This window comes from Mytilus californianus, unplaced genomic scaffold, assembly GCF_021869535.1.
Source record: "Mytilus californianus isolate M0D057914Y unplaced genomic scaffold, xbMytCali1.0.p SCAF_1, whole genome shotgun sequence".
In the NCBI taxonomy this organism is placed as follows: domain Eukaryota; kingdom Metazoa; phylum Mollusca; class Bivalvia; order Mytilida; family Mytilidae; genus Mytilus; species Mytilus californianus.
The window spans coordinates 85,303,096-85,324,192 of record NW_026262581.1 but is presented as its reverse complement, the minus strand read 5'-3'; the positions used below and the strand labels follow the sequence as shown (position 1 = coordinate 85,324,192).

Below are 21,097 nucleotides of genomic sequence, written 5' to 3'. Positions count from 1 at the left end.
TTTTTCACCACTGACTCCTAAACTGTTGGTACCATAACCCCCAAAATCAATTCTAACCTTCCTTTTGTGTATTGAACCTTCTGGTACAATTTCATACATTGGCATAGAGATCGATTTACTTAAAGTTATTGTCCGGAAATCAAATGTGTCTTCGGGCAGCAACAGCGACATGATAGCATTACTCGAAAGCAAATTTTTGACATATTCCCCATTTCGATTCTCAATTTTATATTGCCGTCGTATAAAAACTTGAAAAGTAAGCTAATAAAACAAATTATGCAAGAAATGACATAAAACCGACTCTGAATTAGTACATGAAATTGATGTAGAAACCCACAAAAAGAAGATGATCAGGAATGCATTTATACTGCTGAGCAGTGTTCTCCCCTCAAATTTTAAATAGCATCCTAGAAAATAGCAAAATCTTTAGATTATCAACTTAACAATCCTATTTATGGTTCCTTATATGCTTAGATGAAAATGAAAAACCTTATCAAAACATTATTCTAAGCAGGCTCACTGTAAATTAAAACTCTTCTTTTAACAATCAGAATGATCCTCTTGCTGATCACATATATATGAGATGCAGGAAACTGGGAATACAATATGAACAACCAGCTAATTTAGAAAGTAAAAATAATTCAACAAACAGAAAGCGTTGTTTGCAATACTAAATAAAAAAAAACCGCTACAACTTTTAGATAATGATATTTGATGAAAAAGATATTCCAAATCCTCCACCTTTTCATGAAAATCAACAAAAAATTAATTTAATAAAGTTATGGATTGTATAACTGTACAGTATTCATAGTTTTGAAATTAAACAAATGTCTAATTGTTTTAAATTTTATAAAATTTGCAAAGAAAGAAAAATGGATATGAAAATGCACAAGATAATGAATGTAAGCATTGTCATTTATATAAATCACCAATAAATTCATTTTCAGCAGAAAACAATAAGGGAGCAACCATTTAGCTTCAAAGGGGGGTATGGTTTTTTGTTTGAGTCAGATTTTTTACACGTGAAGCACTTCAATGCTATCAATCAACATTATTTAGTCAAAATATAACACTAGAAGGTATGGGGAAAATCTGGATTCAGAATATTTTTTTTTTGTCCTCTGCTTGAACAGAGTATTTTTTGTCATCAATTTTTAAAGAAAAATACTAGTCCAAATAATTATGACGTCCAGGAAGGCTATTTTAATTTTTTGCTTTGATGCTTCCTGCGACACACCAAAAAAAAAAAAAATACCATACCTCCTTCTGCCTTTTGAAGTTCAATGATCTTTCCCTAAACATTTTCCATCTAAACTTATTTTATTTTAGACAAAAACTATATGTAGGACATTCGTCCTGAACATGCATGAAATATTTGCCACTGGGCTTTCAGCAAACCAACAATCAATCAATATGTAGGACATAGTTTTGGTAAGCTGGCATTCAAGGTAGCGCCTTCCTCATATTATTTCAAATTTGAGATAAATCCTTTGAGAAATGAAAAAGTTATAAGCATTTTTCATTTGGTCTTGTCATTCGGTCCTGTCATTCGGTCCAGTCATTAGTGTAACCCCTCAGAGAAACATCTATGATTTCATTTTGTACCTATTTAAATTTAAAAATGCACAAAACAACTACGGTCATAAACGAAAGGGGTAATCAAATATAAACGCTTTATATAAATTGGTCCACAGATCAATCTCGTTAAAGGAATTATTTAATAAAGTAAAACAAAACAAGATAGCTACCGATAAATTACACGATGAGGCGTGAAAAGGTTGTCCTTTTAATGTAACGTTTTGGTTTTTTTTTAAATCTTTTGAAGTATTCAGATGTAATAGAAATGATTCCATTCCATTACTTTCTCACAAAATACAACTTTTCTGTTAGAGCTCGACAATTACCGAAAAGAACTGCGACTAGTACGACATTTGTTGTCAAAAATTGCAAAAAAATGTGGTCTTGATTATCTTTGAAGTACTTTGGCATACACACCGTATATTGTATATAAGAATCTCTCCTTTTACAAATCGTCTATTATACTGTTATACTCAGTTCTCCAGTTCATAGCTGGACATTAGAAACGTAGACATTTCCTTACATAAACCTCTATGATTTCATTTTGTATATTTTTAAATTTAAAAATGAACAAAACAACTGCGGCCATAAACTAAAATGATAATCAAATACAAACGCCAAGGCCGTAACTACCATTGAAATATAGTCATTTGTTTTTTCTGTCTCAACCTTAATTTCTATAACTTGACATCATTCTTCCCGGATATAACTCAGCATCTCAGTCACCGCTAGCTGCGGAACCGTAGCTCTTAGGTCCTCATGTTATTTTTTGACTATTTGCGGATGGTCCGCAAATAGTCAAAAAATAGCATAAGGACCTAAGAGCTACGGTTCCGCAGCTAAGTCACCGCTTGATGTTTCTCGATTACATAAAAAAAATTTAACCTAGTAATCCTTAATCATCATGGATCTCTGGTAAAATACAGGCTCTTGCAGGAAAAGGAAAAGCGATACTGAAGGCGAGGAAGGAATAATTCTAGTAAACTAATCAGTCAGGGGACTTACTTAAATGAGTGATTTTCTAAATCACTGATTCAAGTAACATTATATGTCCATAAAGGTTGGAAGTAAGAGTTGCCTTTCTTTAATAATCACCTATTTAAGCAGTACAAATTAATCACTAGACTAAGTGATTTAATTTTATTGTAGCTTTAAATATAGAATACTAATGATCCAGGGACTAATTATGTTGCTAAAATTATCAGAACCAACATCTGTGTTGATAGGATGACCGGGTCATGTCAGGTGATGACCTTGTACTAAATCTAGGATAATGACATAAAAATCACTTGTTTAAGTATCATACCTCAATTTCCTTCCAAAAAATCACTGCTTTAAGTATCATTATTTTAATAACCCCACTAATTTCAACACCCCCGAACAGTGAAATTTTGATCGCGAACAGTAGAATTTTATTACATAATCTATAAGATGAAACCTTGAATTTTACAGGAAAAATACTCCCACTGCTGGGAAAAATCTATTAAGAAAGTATCAGTTCATTATGTAAAGCCATTTTTATAGCATTTTTTCAACTAAAATAGAATTTGCAGCTAAATGATTGCATCAAAGGCATAAACCTTGCTGCTTAAAAGAAGCAAAAAGTTCATTTTTTTCAATTTTACAAATGAAAAGATATTATCTAAACCTATGTGTTTAAAATTTTGGTAAAACTACAAAATCACAATTTGTGACAAAACTTCGAATTTGCTACTTAAATAAGTGATTTAAAAATCACTTATTTCAATAAGTCCCCTGACTGCTAATGGATGTGATTTGTGATCACTACAGGTGTTAAGAGTTTGGTATCTAGTCATTTTATATCATAACCATTTCGTACCATTGCCATTTCGAACCCAAAATTACCCATTTTGTACCATGCATTTGCCATTTCGTACCATGAACATAAACCATTTCGTACAATATGGAAAAAAATACCATTTCGTACCATATGGGAAAAATGCTTTACCATTTCGTACCATATGGGAAAAATGCTTTACCATTTCGTACCATATGGGAAAAATGCTGTATCATTTTGTACCATAGGAAATTCGGAGCGTCTTTTTACCACAGAACACCACAGAATACCACAGAACACTCAAAATATACCACAGAACATAAAAACAAACAACAAAACAATTTGAATATGCAACATAACATTAAAATAACTTTACAAAATGCATGAACTAATATTAATTAGACGGTAAATCTATTAATCACCGATCGCAAACCGCACATCGCCCAACAGCGCAAATTTTTTGTTTGTTTTTGTTTTATCGTATTAATTGTGACCTAAATATATTATTTCAGTTATTAATTCAACAAATCATATTAAATAAAAGATTAAAATATCAAATATATCTACATTGATTACGCCGAACAGAAAAGGAAAGTCCATAACATGACAACTCCGCAAACCACCGTCATTGACACCCTGAGTCGACACCCCATATATATTTTATTCATTTTCTTCTTCTTATATAAAATAGTTGTACCAAAAATAAGACATTTAGAGACAAATATCAAAATCTAACCAACGGAAAGAGATTGAGGACTTGGACTGATTACTTATTATGAATACATTTAAATTTTATTTGAAATGCATCTATATTATGGTCATTATTAAGATTAATTAAAAAAAAAAAACCCACTAATGAGGTCTATGTTAAAAATTGAAAAGAACAGATGGCTTATATAACTCAATCACGCTGTCAAAAGAAACGGAAATTTCAAAGAAGTCCTACATAACTTTTTGTTTTATTAGCAATGTCTCAAAAGAAGTCATTTCACATCAAGCTTTGTTAATTCATCTTTCTTATTAAGTTACGGAATATAATATATTTATGAAATTTACAATTTGATAATTTTATATTTTAAATTTTTGACATTGAATTTGTTTTCTATATATCACTGACGTGTGTCTAATTTTGTTAATTCAATATGTGTAGGGGTAGCATACTACTTTATTTTTAATGTCGATTATTCATGATAAGTGATGGATTAACACATTGAACATATTTATCACCGACACGTGTCAAGCTATATTTGTTTTTTATGTACATAATTTACTATCAATCTTATATCATTGGCAAAACCTTTCGGAAATTAATTACCTATTAATTACCTATTCTTGTCCTTTTTAATTTTGGTACTAAATAATTAATGGTGAAAATGAAAATAGGGTAATTAAGTGAACAACAATGATAGATCTTTTTGAAAAATATTGATGGTCCTTAAAAGGACCTTAGTTTGTAAAATTCATCAAGTTGATGTATTACTCATTATTATAGCAATAGTGTGTTACACAGAAAACCAAATAACAGATTTGAGACATGTCCTAGCACAAACGTTAGAGCATCCTCTGGGGGTTGACAGAACATTCAATCTCGGAAGCTTTTATGTCACATCCATTGTTTACAAGAACCTGCGGGTAGGGTAAATAGAAAAGAAACCAAAGACCGTCCAATCTTTGCAGGACCAATGCTTCTACACAAGGATATGTCATACACAACATACCGAGCCTTCCTTTCACACATTTCTGCCACACTGGAACTAGCCATTAATGTAGAACTTCGTCTCCATGAAAATATAAAGTTCGGCAGTGATGATGAAAAGGCGATGACCAAGGCGATAGAAAAGGCATTCCCAACCGCCAAACGAAGATTGTGTACGAAACATTTAAAAGACAATGTACAACATTACCTTCAAAATCGTGTTGGTGTCAGCACCCAAGAAAGAAAAACATCATCAACACAATCTTTGGAGATAACGGAATTGCAAGTGCAGACGACACATTGCAATTTGCAAGGGCAGATTCAGAACTCAAGGACTTAAGCGCAAATTATCCTCAGTTCCTGAAGTATTACGAACAAAGTTTTAAGCCTAGAGTTCAAGAATTCAGTAATGCACCTAATAGACGTTTGGGCACCAAACAATTGTGGATGAACAACAATGCAGAATCCATGAATCGGGTGATGAAAGTTGCAGTCAACTGGAAGCCCCAACATGCCCCAGATTTGGTTGATAAACTATTTGACATGGTGGACTTCAGTTCATTAATCTTTGGTCGGCCCTTCATCATTCTGGGGACTACATGCTTGTTCATTCATACTAACAGTATACTATAGCTGATGCCATCTGGAAAACCAAATCAGATGAGAAAAAACGAAAGCTCTTCACTTATTTCCTACAGGACAGTAAGAAAAGAAAACATGATAATATCATAACTTCCTTAGATGGACTTTATTCTGTTGTCAACAAGGCTAAGTCAATAGCCAGGAAAACCTATGCAGAGAAAGAGACCAAGAACAGAAAGAGCCGAAAAAAGACATTAATCACCTTAACCATGTATTTATTGAATTGTTTTGTTATTGATGTTATCAAATTAAAATTTTCCACTTAAATATTATCTCTCTTATTATTGAAATTTGACCACAGACAAAGTTTATCTACACTTGTTTCTTGAATTTTACACTTGAAATTTGAGGAAGATACACACACACACAAACGGAAATCAGTCTTCGAATTTCAATTTTCAACAATTAAATACAAATACATGTAATCTATAATTTATAGGTTATTTAAAACATTATAGTGGTAAAATTCTTTGGTTTTCTCGATGATTGGTCTTACATTCATTTTTAGTATGGACCCAATTAAAGGCCAAGTCAATTGGGGGCGTAATGATAGTGAGTCGACACTAGATTGAAAATTTTAATTTATTTGAATAATAAAAGTTATATTATAGACATAATTAGCAATAACAACAACTATAATGTCTGAATTGTTACTATTTCGGAGTTCTGTGGTATATTTTTAGTGTTCTGTGGTATTCTGTGGTGTTCTGTGGTAAAAAGACGCTCCCTAGGAAAATTGAACTTTACCATATCATACTTGGTACATGAAAAATATTTAAGGAATGACTGTAAAATTTACCTTCATTACTGAATAATAAATACACATATAAAAATAGCATACAATGGTACGAAATGATAAACATCATAATTTTCCATATGGTACGAAATGGTATACATCTTAATCTCACATATTTTTTCTGTTTATGAAGAAATAACATAAAAAATGTGGTGCACATTTTTTAGGTTATTGCGAATAGACAGAAAAGATATTACAGTCATTCCTTATAATTTAATTCTAAATTCCATTTTTAAAGAGTAAATTTTGAAAAAAAACGTTGGTGACGTCACGGTCACATGACAAAATTATGTCTATGAGCTGATAGACAAAACACCTTCAGCCAATCAGAAGACGTGTTACATCCAAAATTAAATTATTCAGTTTTAAATGGGAATATTAGTATGGACCCTTATACTGACTCTGTTTGTTTTAATAAATGTTTTATGTTATATATATATCTAGTGTTTTGATGAATTGTCTAGTGACGAAATGTTTGTATTTATATAATGAAATGTATAAAATATTAAATATACTGTATATAATAATAATTTTGAGAATGGTATTTGTACATGTCTATTTCTTCAGCTTATGTTGTTTTATTGTCAGTTTTATATATGTATGTTAATGTTTATGTTATACATGTGGTGAGATTCTAATAAAATATTGAATCTGCATCTATATCATTTATCTATCAAACAAAACCCACTATTGAAGATGATTGCAAGAAATTAAACATGAGTAATTGTGTGTTCATGTTCCAATTAAGCAATTTCCTGTACGCACATTCTATCAAATGGTAGGCAATTAAACATAGAAAACTTATACCTTCAGTACTGAATAATAAATACACATACATGTAAAAATAGCATACAATGGTACAAAATGATAAACATTATAATCTTCCATATGGTATAAAATGGTATACATTTTAATCTCACATATGGTATGAAATGGGTGGTATAAAATGGTTATGGTACGAAATGACTATGATGCCCAAAAACTATAAATAGACTGACAAATCATGTACTGGGGCACCGCACAGGAGCAGTCCTGTCTGAGTATTAATTCATTTCCCCGTTTTATCCAACTTTATTCGTTCTTAAAATTTGAAAGAACACCCCGTAATCCAATTTTGATATTATTGAGGTATGGTTACTGAGGACCTAGCTTTATAACGGGATTTCGTGTTTTCTAATTCGGGACTACAGGATTTTGTGTCTTTCAATTTGGGATTTCGGGATCGGTCCCCTTCCTACCACCCTCATTATTCGATTGTCGATCTAAAATATCTTACCACTGACTATTTACAGAAATAATCTGAAATCACGGAGTCAAAAAGCGAGACCTAGGTTTGCTGTTTCCGGCGGCGGTGGCGTCAACAATGTATTAGTTTGTGATTAGGTCTAGTTCATGGTGAACCACTAGTGGTAGGTCAATGATATTTGGTATTTGGCGTCAACAATGTATTAGTTTGTGATTCAGACATGGGGTAATTGAAATATGTAATTGTAATTGGCTGTAATTAATTACAATTTCTCAAGTAATTGAATGTAATGTGTAATTGATCATTTTTTCAATTACAAGTAATTGAAAGTAATGAATTACAAAGCCAAAATTGTCTAATTGACAATTACTTTTCAATTACAACTCAATTACATTTGAAATTTGGGCTCAGAAAGATTGAATCTTGTGTTTTCTCAAAAAATTATGAAAATCTATGACCTTAGCAAAAGTTAGCTGACAAATCAAATCCTACACAGTATACCTTCTGTAATTACACAACCATGGAAGATTTTTTATTTTGTAATGAATGAACAAAAAATTAAAAAGAAAAAAAAAATATTGTAGAAACATGCCATAATTTGTGTTTAAAAGAAACAATTAGTAGGTCACTGTCTTATACCTTAATTAGCTTGTTACCTACATGTATATTCAGAGTATATGTAAGAGAATGATAATCCCTTTCTTCATGAATAAGTACGAGCGTTAGCGAGTACTTATCATGAAGTAAGGGATTATCATTCTCTTACAAACTTAGAATATTGTAAAGTGCTCAAGGCTCAAATGATCTATTCAAGAATTAGTTTCATTGTCAGTGCAATGTTTATAATTGATGCATGACTTCCTTTTTCGGCATGTCATTTATGGATAAGTTTTAGTGATGTGAGGACTTTCTTATCATTTGGGAAATATTTAAAAAAAAAAATGCGTTATAGATATTAGGTGACACAACCGTAGAAAGAAAAGGTATGAATTGTATGTTTCCTGATTGTGAGTATGAATGTAAATCATGTAATATTTTAGTGAGGAATTATCCTGTTTTATTTACAGTTTAAATCAATTAATACATTAGAGTTACAACTAAATTTTATTTCACAGCCAATAATTTGGTCCGGCTTTTTACATCAAATACTGTTTCATTATGTCAGGGAAATGCTCAAAAATAATGCCCTTAAAAGTTTTTAATATGTTTAAAATTTAATTCCTGTTTTTTATCGGAATAATTGTATTGGAAATAACTATTCTCCCCAACCGCTGATCAAGAAATCAAAGTTTTGGAAAGCTAAAGATTTAGGTTATTTTTTATCTGAAAGATTTTTTTTCTTTTTTTTTGCATTGCTTTGGTAATGTTTAATTTTATAGTAATTTGAAGTTATTAATATTTTCATAATAAAATTCACGGTACCAATTTTACTGCACCAGTAAACTTCAACTTATTTGGAGATTTTTGTTTGTTTCACAATTCAACTTTTAGTCAGTTTCAATCACTGTGTGATAAAACCTTTCAATCTGATAAATGTGCTTCGGGGCAGTTGTAACTCATTTATAGAAACTCTTTGTTTTGAACTGTAAATAGACCCAAATAATAGGATAATCCCTTACTAAGAACATGATTTACATTCATTCTTCACAATCAAGAGGCATCCAATTCTACAATTTCATTGGTCGAGAGCACTTTGCAATATTCTAATGGATATTGTTGGGCATTGATTTAACATAATCAATTTGAAAGGTCATAAGTCAATCAATAAATATAACCTCTGGCTATTTGTTTTATCATAAACTATATAATGACTGTTTTTACAACAGTTATGTTTGCATGTTAAACAGGTGTTAAGCCAATTAGAGAGAGATAAATATACCCCTAGGTACATGATTTTTTTGAACTAATTAATTGTGATTAAAACTACATCATATTTTTAAAAAAGTCAGACTTTCTAAATCATTTCTTTAGGAAAAATAATTTTAATAAGTTGTGATCAAATTAAAAAAATAAAAATTTTTCTATAGAGCTCTCTTCTTGCATCATTTTCAATGAAATACATTAAAACATAAAATTTCAATAGGTAATTAAACAAAATTTAATATTTTCCAAATATTGAATAAGGCTTTTTATCATTTTGCGCATTAAATTAAACCATACATCTAGTCCTAACGATTCCTGATAGACAAAGTATTATGTGCACTTCAGATTTATGTTTGTTTTTTCTTTATTCCCGTAACACAACAGATATTTAACTTTTACTCTTCTTTGATACTGGCTGAATTTGAAAATAGTCACTGTAGATCTCATTTGTTATTACTATAAATCAGTGTATGATAATTATGTACATATGATAGAATAAATGCATGTTCTAAATTTTCCTTTCAAAAGTAATTGAAGTAATTAATTACATTTGCCAAGTAATTGGAAAGTAATTAATTACATTGTCAAAAAAAGTCAAATGTAATGTGTAATTTAATTGAAGATTTTGTAATTGTAATTGAATGTAATTAATTACTTTCAAAAGTAATTGACCCCATGTCTGTTGTGATTAGGTCTAGTTCATGGTGAACCACTAGTGGTAGGTCAATGATATTTGGTATGCAGTTGTATTAGCATTGGCACATCTTATTACCATGGAGATTATTTGGCCCCGCCCCCTTAGTCAAGGTCTGTTGACTTTGAAACTTTTCATAGTTTACATGTATTAGTTTGTGATTAGATCAATTTATGGGGAACCACTAGTGGTAGGTCAATGATATTTGGTATGCAGTTGTATAAGCATTGGCATATCTCATTTCCATGGAGATTATTTCTCTCTGCCCCTAAGTCATGGTCTATAGACTTTGAAAATTTTGCTAAGTTAACATGTATTAGTATGTGATTAGGTCGATCAGTTCAAGGGGAAACATTAGTGGTAGGCCAATGTTGATTGGTGTTCAGTTGTATAAGCATTAGCACATCTCATTTCCATGGAGAATATTTGGCCCTGCCCCCTCAGTCATGGTCTATTGACTTTGAAACTTTTGCTTAGTTTACATGTATTAGTTTGTGATTAGATCAGTTTAAGATGAACTGCTAATGTTAAGTCAATGATATTTGGTATGCAAATGTATTAGCATTTGCAAGTATCGTTTCCATGGAGATTATATAGCCCCACCCCTGATCATGGTTCATTGACTTTGAAACTTTTACATATAGTTTACAAGTTAATGTTTGTGTTTAGGTTTGTTTAAAAGGAACGACTTATAATAAGTCAATGGTATTTGGTATGCTGTTGTATTAGCATTGGCACATCTCATTCCATAGAGATTGTTTAGCCATGTACCTTCAGTCATGGTTCATCGACTTTGAATATTTGCATAACTTACATGTTAAAGTATTGCTATTTTAATTTCAACATTTGCATTATCAAAATTACAAAAAGGCGAGACAAATCTCTGTGATAACAGTTTATTGTTAAAAATCAACATTTTACGAATATTTTTATAGCATTCTTTAATTAAAACACATTTTTATTAATGCATATAAATTAATGATTAAATTATCTGTACTATCTGTACAGTAAAGATTGTTATTTATAGTTATGTCTTTCTAGGTGAATGTGATGGCTGTATGTCTGTGTACAAGAGAGTGAAAATGACGAGGGCCAACAGAGTTGATGATGGTCATATAATTAATATCAACAGGTGAAACCTTTATGGCAGGTGTAGTTTTAAAACAAATAGATTAATATAGGTATTATTTTATTAACGAACAGATAATTTAAGGGGTAATTATCCATATAAACATTAATAATACGGGATAACTATATGATATGATGCAGATTTTTTCTCTGGGCATTTTTTTTTAATTGAAAACCAAGATTTTATTAAGTTTTTAGCTCACCGGGGCCCGAAGGGCCCCATGTGAGCTTATGCCATCACTTGGCAGTCGTCGTCGTCTGTCGTCGTAAACTATTTCAAAAATCTTCTCCTCTGAAACTACTGGGCCAAATACCTTCAAACTTTAATTCAATGTTCCTTAGGGTATCTAGTTTATAAACTGTATCAGAAGTTTTGATCCATCGACAAACATGGCCGCCATGGCTAAAAATAGAACATAGGGGTCAAATGCAGTTTTTGGCTTATATCTCAAAAACTAAATCTTTTAGAGCAAATGTGACATGGGGTAAAATTGTTTAATTGGTCAAGATCTATCGGCCCTGAAATTATCAGACGAATCAAACAATCCATTGTTGGGTTGCTGCCACCTAATTGGTAGTTTTAACAAAATTTTGCAGTTTTTTGTTATTATTTTGAATATTATTATAGATATATATAAACTGTAAGCAGCAATAATGTTCAGCAAAGTAAGATCTACAAAAAAGTTAACATGACCAAAATTGTCAATTGACCCCTTAAGGAGTTATTGCCCTTTTAAGACAATTTTACACAATTTGTTCATCAAGTTTGCTAACATTTAAAAATCTTCTCCTCTGAAATACAGGTGAGCGATTCAAGCTCTTGAGAGCCTCTTGTTAATGTTCAGTGGCAAATATCATGTGTTTATCTCACATCGGTACATAACAGCAGGAGAATATAAGTTTTTAATACAAGCTGAAGATGCTTAAAGAGAATTCTTTGAAAACTAAGCCAATGAAAATATAAAACCTAAATTGTTTAGGTCTAACTTTTATGATGCATTGGTGCTTTAAGTAGATCATGTAGATGCTGTTGAATGTCATTAACAAACATGTGCAAACTTTATCATTCATATATTTAAAGCTTATCAGGACATTGTTGTGGCAAAGCACATTTTTATTCAGCTACTAAACATGCATTGACTGAATTAACTGAAGGCATTAGATGGGAACTAAGAGAAATAAACAGTCATATCAAAATAACAGTAAGCAAAGCAATATTTACACAACTTTGGTCTTATAAATATGGTTTTACTATATTTTTATATAGCTCTCTCATTAAAATAACACCTACACATCTCCTTGAATTCATTATAATTTATTATAGTGATTTATTCACACTTATTCATCATTTAAAAATAAACACAATATACTCATACATGAGTTCATATCGAGTATCTTAGATGAGAAATTCACAGTACTGAAAACAGTCCTATTACGAATTTTGAATGAATGTAAGAATATATAATATATACACTCCCCCATGCTGTTATTGTCTACTCCTTTGTTGATGTATCAACATGTTTTGTTGGCAACCCAGAGGTCCCATATAACATATTTTATTCGTTGTTACAGAGTATCAGTCCAGGCTTAGTGAAGACTAATTTTGCCTATACTGCAGTTGGAGAAGCTGCAGCTAACCAATGTTACAGTACAAGACAAGGTCTGGATCCTCAGGACATAGCCAATGCCATAGAAACAGTTTACTCTTACCCATCACATGTCCAGGTGAATGAATTTAGTAGTTAAAATAATGAGACACAACAAATTATTAGAAACGTTGCACAGCATGAAAATATGGATGTTTGTATATTTATACCCCACGCAACTTTGTTGTGTAGGGTATAATGTTTTTGACCTGTCTGTCCATATGTCAGTCCTGATCTTGTCATCGCAACTCCTATGAAACTACACAACAGAATTGCATGAAACTTTGTAGATAGTCAGGACATACTATGTAGATGTTGATATTGACAGGAAATGATGATTCAATAATTTTTCTAGGAGTTATGCCCCTTTGAACTTAGAATTTGGCCTATTCTGCAGTAACAGTTTGTTAAAGAAAGAGGGTGGGTCAATTTATCCTGAAGTACTTTACATCTAGCGTATTGAACTATAGGACTAGTATCTTTCATGAGTTTTCACTCCTGGGCCATTTTTTTTTATATTCACTCAATCTTTACTTTCATCCACAGCATCACACCTTTAAACAACATTTTGACATGTTTCCGAGCATGTGACCAATTGATAAATGCATAGAGATGGCACGGAGCTCAAATTTTGATATTTTTTTTTAAGTTTAGGGTTTTTAGAAAAATAATAAGAGTTTAAGCAGGGCTCACACTACTTCAGAATCATAGGGAGAAGTGACTTCTCTTTTTGAAACTGATAGGGAGAAGTGGTGAGACTTGAAAGAGAAGTGCTCGTTTGCTCACAACGCTTACAATGTTCTAGGTTTTTATATGATATAAATGGCCTTATGTATCCTATTTATTTCATTTTCATTTTTAGCTCACCAAGCCCTATGGGCCAAGTGAGCTTTTTCATCACGTGGCATCCGTCGTCCGTTGTTGTCTGTTAACTTTTACAAAAATCTTCTCCTCTGAAACTACTGGGTCAAATTTAACCAAACTTGGCCACAATCATTATTGAGGTTTTTAGTGAAAAAAATGTGTCCGACGACCCTGCCTACCATCCTGATGGCCGCCATGGCTAAAAATAGAACGTAGGGGGTAAAATGCAGCTTTTGGTTTATATCTCTGAAACTAAAGCATTTAGAGTAAATCTGACATTCTGACATGGGGTAAAAATGTTCATCAGGTTTAGATCTATCTGCCCTGACAAATCAGACGACCTGTTGTTTGGTTGCTGCCCCGGAATTAGTAATTTTAAGGAAATTTTGCAGTTTTTATACGACCGCAAAAATTAAAAATTTTTGGTCGTATATTGGTATCAAGTCGTCGTCGTCGTTGTCAGCGTCATCGGAAGACGGATGATTTCTGGATAATAACTTTAGTATAGAAATCAATAAAATTTTAACACAAGGTTTATAACCACAAAAGGAAGGTTGGGATTGATTTTGGGGGTTTTGGTCCCAACAGTTTAGGAATAAGGGGCCAAAAAGGGGCACAAATAAGCGTTTATCTTGCAATTAGTTTTCGCACAATAACTTTAGTATAAGTAAATAGAAATCTACGAAATTTAAACACAAGGTTTATGACCACAAAAGGAAGGTTTGGATTGATTTTGGAAGTTTTGGTCCCAACAGTTTAGGAATTAGGGGCCAAAAGGGTCCAAAATTAAACTTTGTTTGATTTCATCAAAAATTGAATTCTTGGGGTTCTTTGATATGCTGAATCTAACAATGTATTTAGATTTTGGATATTGGACCATAATAGGTGAATGTCCAATTTAAATTTTTTAAGTTCTTAGACCACATTCATTCTGTGTCAGAAACCTATTCTGTGTCAACTTTTTAATCACAATCCAAATTCAGAGCTGTATCAAGCTTGAATGTTGAGTCCATACTTGCCCCAACTGTTCAGGGTTCGACCTCTGCGGTCGTATCAAGCTGCGCCCTGCGGAGCATCTGGTTGGTTATTATCTTGAATATTATTATAGATAGAGATAAACTGTAAACAGATATAATGTTCAGCAAAGAAAGATCTACAAATAAGTCAACATGACCAAAATTGTCATTTGAACCCTTAAGGAGGTATTGCCCTTTATATTAAATTTTTAATGTAATTTTTTTTATTTCTTTACAAAAATCTTCTCCTCTGGAATAAATGAGACAAATTTAACCAAACTTGGCCACACTCATCCTTAGGGTATCTAGTTTAAAAAAATGTGTCTGATGACCCTACCTGCCAAACAACATGGCCGACATGGCTAAAAATAGAACATAGGGGTAAAATGCAGTTTTTGGCTTATATCTCTGAAACTAAAGCATTAAGAGCAAATCTGGGTAAAAATGTTCATCGGGTTAAGATTTATCTGTTCTGAAATATTCAGACAGATCGGACAATCCGTTGTTGGTTTGCTGCCCCTGAATTGGTAATTTTAAGAGAATTTTTTAGTTTTTGGTTATTATCTTAAATATAATTATAGATAAAGATAAACTGTAAACAGCAATAATGTTCAGTAAAGTACGATCTACGAATAAGTCTATATGACCAAAATTGTCAATTGACCCCTTAAGGAGTTATTGCCCTTTATATTCAATTTTTAACAATTTTTTCTTAAATTTTTGCAATCTCTTACAAAAATCTTCTCTACTGGGCCAAATAGAATTAAACTTAGCCACAATTTTCAATAGGGTATCTTGATTTAAAATGTATCCGATGACCCTGCCATCCAACCAACATGGCCACCATGGCTAAAAATAGAACATATGGGTTTTCTATAGAAGTCTTAGGGGAAATTGTAAAAAAACAATTTCAAATGACCACAACTTGAAAACTAATTTAAATAATGCTAAGGTGTCTTCAGTAACTATTGTAAGACTACAATGGAATGACCTGCTTTTAATTTAACTACTGGGCCAAATTAAACCAAACTTGGTCTCAATCATTATTGGGGAATCTAATGCTATTTATTATGATTTTAACCTTACTTTACATGATTTCCAAAACCAGTAGATACAGGTGAACGACACAGGCTCTTGAGAGCCTCTAGTTATATTGTTCAATTCTCGGTCGCCCCTATATTTCGACACCACACTAGTGATACACCCCATTGGTCCGACATTCCATTAGTCCGACGCCCCATTGGTCCGACACCCTATTAGTCTGACACCCCAATAGTCCGACAAAGGTAAATTACTGTGGTAATAGAACATCTTCATAGAATCATAATTGACGTGGTATATGAACTACTCTTTCATATAAGAAACGGAAAAAGATAATACCATACTACCCATTTGGTATATAAGAAATACCATGACTGTAGTATATTTTTCAAGCATGATGATTTCTAGTCATCTACACTGTACATGAACGTATAGATCAAAAACTTAAGTTGTCGAATTGTTAATGAAACTTCAAATTAAAAGGGATTAAATTTGTTGTCAGATGAATTTGTACTGAATAGCAATGGAACATTTGCCACAGGACGTTAAAAAATAAAATAACGATCATGTATGAATAGTGGTGGGAATGTACATCAACGATTCGATTTGTAATTGCAGATTCATAAAACAACAAACCTTTTTTTAGCTCACCTGGGCCAAGTGAGCTTTTCTCATCACTTGGTGTCTGTCGTCCGTCATCTGTTAACTTTTACAAAAATCTTCTCCTCTGAAACTACTGGGCCAAATTAAACCAAACTTGGCCTAAATCATCCTTAGGGTATCTAATTTAAAAAATGTGTCCTATGACCCCGCCTGCCAAGCAACATGGCTGACATGGTTAAAAATAGAACATAGAGGTAAAATGCAAGTTTTGTCTATTATTTTGAAAACCGTTATGAATGGAGAAAATCTTAGCTCTACCAACTGTCCATTTACGTCAAAATTGTCAGAAGACTTCTTTTAGGAGTTATTGCCCTTAAATGACAAAGGAGTATGGCCACGAAGTGCCGATATTGGCCCTGTGAGGTGAAAAAAATAAAAGAGAAATAAGGTGGATCCTTTATAACTAAAACATATCTATGTTTATCGTTATTTGTTATTATAGTATAAAATCATATTTTTGTGACGTCATTAATGTGACCTAATACCCACAATCGAACGCTCAAAATGTCCAAATTCTTAAAGAATTTCACACTTACTGGTTAAAATTCGCATTGGCCACAGGCCTCGACAAAAGTAATTTTACTCTTATTTTGATTGTTTGACATTTTGACTCAGTTTGCAACAATATTTAGCGTGGTCGAGGCCTGTGGCCATATTGAAAATCTAACTTTTGCTAACAAGCAAATCCTGATTCAACGCCGCCATTTCCGAGGTACGATACATTCTGTGACGAATTTTAAAACTGTATCAAGAACTGGTACAATTGCTATAAACGTTATGAATAGAAATAAATGCTATGATTATATTTTTTGTTTATTTATTACAAACTAAAAAGAAGAAAATGGAATAGCAAGTCTTTGTTTTTAGCGAAGCTTCGTTAACCGCCGACCCGGCGAGGGTTTTAAACACAGATGTGATAGATACGTCCTCATAACTGTTTTTATTAGAAAAAAAGACAAATTGATGAAATAAATATTGTGAATTTGTAAATTATTTCAAAGTTCATTTCCACGCTATTTGTAATAATTAGCCCGGTCTATCCTATGTAAAGTTTAAACAAAAATAGAGCAGTAGTTTTTCTCTGTAAAATTCTACATTCAGCAGATCGATATGCGTGCCAACATTTAAATTTAATACACATGTCCTTTTAGATACACGTATTAATTTTGTTTTATAAAGACGAAATCGTCGAAATGTAACCTCCATGGAATGTAATCTCATGTTGACGCTTTGATGAAGTGCTTTCTTTCACGTCCGTATTTTCTATTGAGTAAGGCATGCCAAGTTAACATTTTCAATAATTACTACGGATGGTGAAAACAAATTACAAAACTATGAACAATAACATACATTGAAAATCGTAGGACATAAGACGTAAGAAATCACGTGAGAATTGTTATATCATATTGCACAGTGGTTGAATAAGCTTTTCAATATATTTTTTCATAAAAATAAAAATTACGACGCCATGAGAGGGCATGGTGTATACTGTCCGTGACATTCAACCATTACAAATATTTGTTTGCAATTAAAACTGAAATAAAGATGAAACAAAACTATGTTATAGCTTGGGTAACTTCAAATAAATATCTGATATTCACGCAGGATAGCGTGCATAATTGGTCAGAATGCATACAAGGAGTAATTGTTCATTTTGTCCCTTTTTGGTGGTCTCTTTTAAATTTGGGTGAGACTGCTACAAGTTACCAACAAAAATGGCTGCTTACTATGCATAAATTATCCATGAGATATCTTCATATTTCTGATTTTTTTTTCGGTTTTTGTGGTGGCTCGAGGTTCGTGTTCAATCTGTAGTTACCTGTTTTTATATTTTGTTATTGTTTTTCCTTTTGTCGCCTCTATATATGTTCATGGTGTTGTATGATTTTATTGGTCTTATGATTCTTTATTACGCCCCCTCCTTTTCTCTTATTTTCAATGACAACACATGCAATTTCTTGTTTCCTGTTTGAAATAAATTCTCTAAATTGCTCTCCGTCATAAATATGCATGAAGTATTTGCCACTGGACGTTCAACTATCAATCATATCTCCTCTAAAGTTAAAGTAAAAAAGGAAAATAAAAGAACATTTGATATCAAAGAAACACACCATTTTACTAAAACGAGTTGTTTGTCTCATAATGATGGATGACTGTTAAACGTCCAGCGCAAGTTAAATGCATATTCCGGATGAGAACATGTTAATTTGCGCACATTGGCTGTATACTCTGGTATCTAGGGAATACAAGACATAATCTGGACATCACGCATGGAGTCCAGAATTGAGGAGCTTCTCTTGAAGATCCAGCATGCCTTAGACGAAAGTGACAGTGAGCAGAGTGTATAGTTGAAGAATAGAATATTAATTTTATCAGTGTTAGGTTACTGTCACATTGGCGTTGATCTGAGAAATAGTTTACAGTATATTAATTATAGTTATAGATAATACATTTCTTGAATGGACGCAGCTTACATATACTTATATTGTTACAATCAACGCCAAATAAAAAAAAAACCTGATATTCATGGATTCCTATTAGTTTTAAAATGAATCCATGCACGTCATTTGGTATCTGGTTGAAAGTCTTCTTTGCAATAATATCACATCTTCTCATTTTCATACGGATTGAGGCATGAATCTGTTCAATTTGACCAAATGATAATAACAAAGTACACTCAAACTTTTTTCGAATGATAGTTGTATGTGGAATACCAGAACACTTTAACCACGTGCAAGACGAGTTAAGATAACAAGATAAAAACTAATTAAGAATAACTTGACAATGTTGAAAACCTTAAAACAGTATTTCAGTTTAAAACTTAAAGGGACATTAGCTGTCGATCATGTTCACCAATTTGACCCAAATGCTCATATTCGACCCATTACATACAAAAACGTGCATCCAATTTAAAAAAAAAAAGCATAAAATAAACAATTTACGATGCATAGAGTCGATAGTATGAATCAGCATTTCGTGTGTATTTTAGTCTAGACGCCATCTAATTAACCATCGAGGCGACCTTCCGAAGACTGCCGACGGTCATATAACTCGATATAAACATAAACATAAACATAGATATAGATAGATAGCGAACTCGTGCAATTGGATTTTTCTAGGTCTGTTTGATTTCATATTATAGGTTAAAACGATATGTTAATAATCGTTTTTATTGTCGAGCCTGGGACTTTTGTCGCAGAAAGCTCGACATAGGGATAGTGATCCGGCGGCGGCGGCGGCGTTAGCTCACTTCTTAAAAGCTTTATATTTTAGAAGCTAGAAGACCTGGATGCTTCATACTTTGTATATAGATGCCTTATGTTACGAAGTTTCCGTCTGTCATATGTCCATTGTCCTTGACCTCATTTTCATGGTTAAGTAAAATTGAGAATGGAAATGGGGAATGTGTCAAAAAGACAACAACCCGACCATAGAACAGACAACAGCAGAAGGTCACCAACAGGTCTTCAATGCAGCGAGAAATTCCAGCACCCGGAGGCGTCCTTTAGCTGGCCCCTAAACAAATATATATACTAGTTCAGTGATAATGAGCGCCATACTAAACTCCAAATTGTACACAAGAAACTAAAATTAAAAATAATACAAGACTGACAAAGGCTAGAGGCTCCTGACTTGGGACAGGCACAAAAATGCGGTGGGGTTAAACATGTTTATGAGATCTCTACTTGAAAAAAAAGTCAACATTTTTTGTAATGTTAATTTCTTTCTTATTATGAGTAATAGGATAACTATATTTAGTATGTGCGTATCTTGCAAGGTCCTCATGCCTGTCAGACAATTTTCATTTGACCTCGACCTCATTTCATGGATCAGTGAACAAGGTTAAGTTTTCGTGGTCAAGTCCATATATCAGATACTATAAGCAGTAGGTCTACTATATTTGGTATATGGAATAAATGTAAGGTGTACATGTCCAACTGGTAGGTGTCATCTGACCTTGACCTCATTTTCATGGTTCAGTGGTCCAAGTTAAGTTTTTGAGTTTTGGTCTTTTTTTCTAATACTATATGCAATAGGTCAACTATATTTGGTGTATGGAAATATTTTATGATGTACATGTCAGTCTCGCAGGTTTTATTTGACCTTGACCTCATTTTCACGGTTCATTTCTCAGTGTTGAGTTTTTGTGTTTTGGTCTGTTTTTCTTCAACTATAAGCAATAGATCAACTATATTTGTTGTATGGAAGGATTGTAAGGTGTATATGTTTGTCTGGAAAGTATCATCTGACCTTGACCTCATTTTCATGGTTCATTGGTCAATGTTAAGTTTTCATGGTTAAGTTTGTTTCTTAGATACTATAAGCAATAGGTCAACTATATTTAATGCATACATTGATTGTAAGGTGTACATGTCTGCCTGGCATGGTTCATCTGACCTTGACCTCATTTTCATGGTTCATTGGT

At 32.5% G+C, this 21,097-nt stretch overlaps 1 protein-coding gene across 1 annotated transcript in view; it reads left to right on the top strand.

The window, feature by feature from the left end:
- The first annotated feature begins 1,872 nt into the window (after nt 1-1,872).
- LOC127725360 (dehydrogenase/reductase SDR family member 11-like) overlaps nt 1,873-21,097 on the top strand; it is a 75,533-nt gene continuing 56,308 nt past the window's right edge. Inside the window, exons 1-4 of the mRNA XM_052232300.1 lie at nt 1,873-1,922; nt 11,355-11,445; nt 12,523-12,643; nt 13,014-13,166. Coding sequence (XP_052088260.1) covers nt 11,372-11,445; nt 12,523-12,643; nt 13,014-13,166 — 348 coding nt within the window. The 5' untranslated portion in view covers nt 1,873-1,922; nt 11,355-11,371. The remainder of the gene's footprint in view (nt 1,923-11,354; nt 11,446-12,522; nt 12,644-13,013; nt 13,167-21,097) is intronic.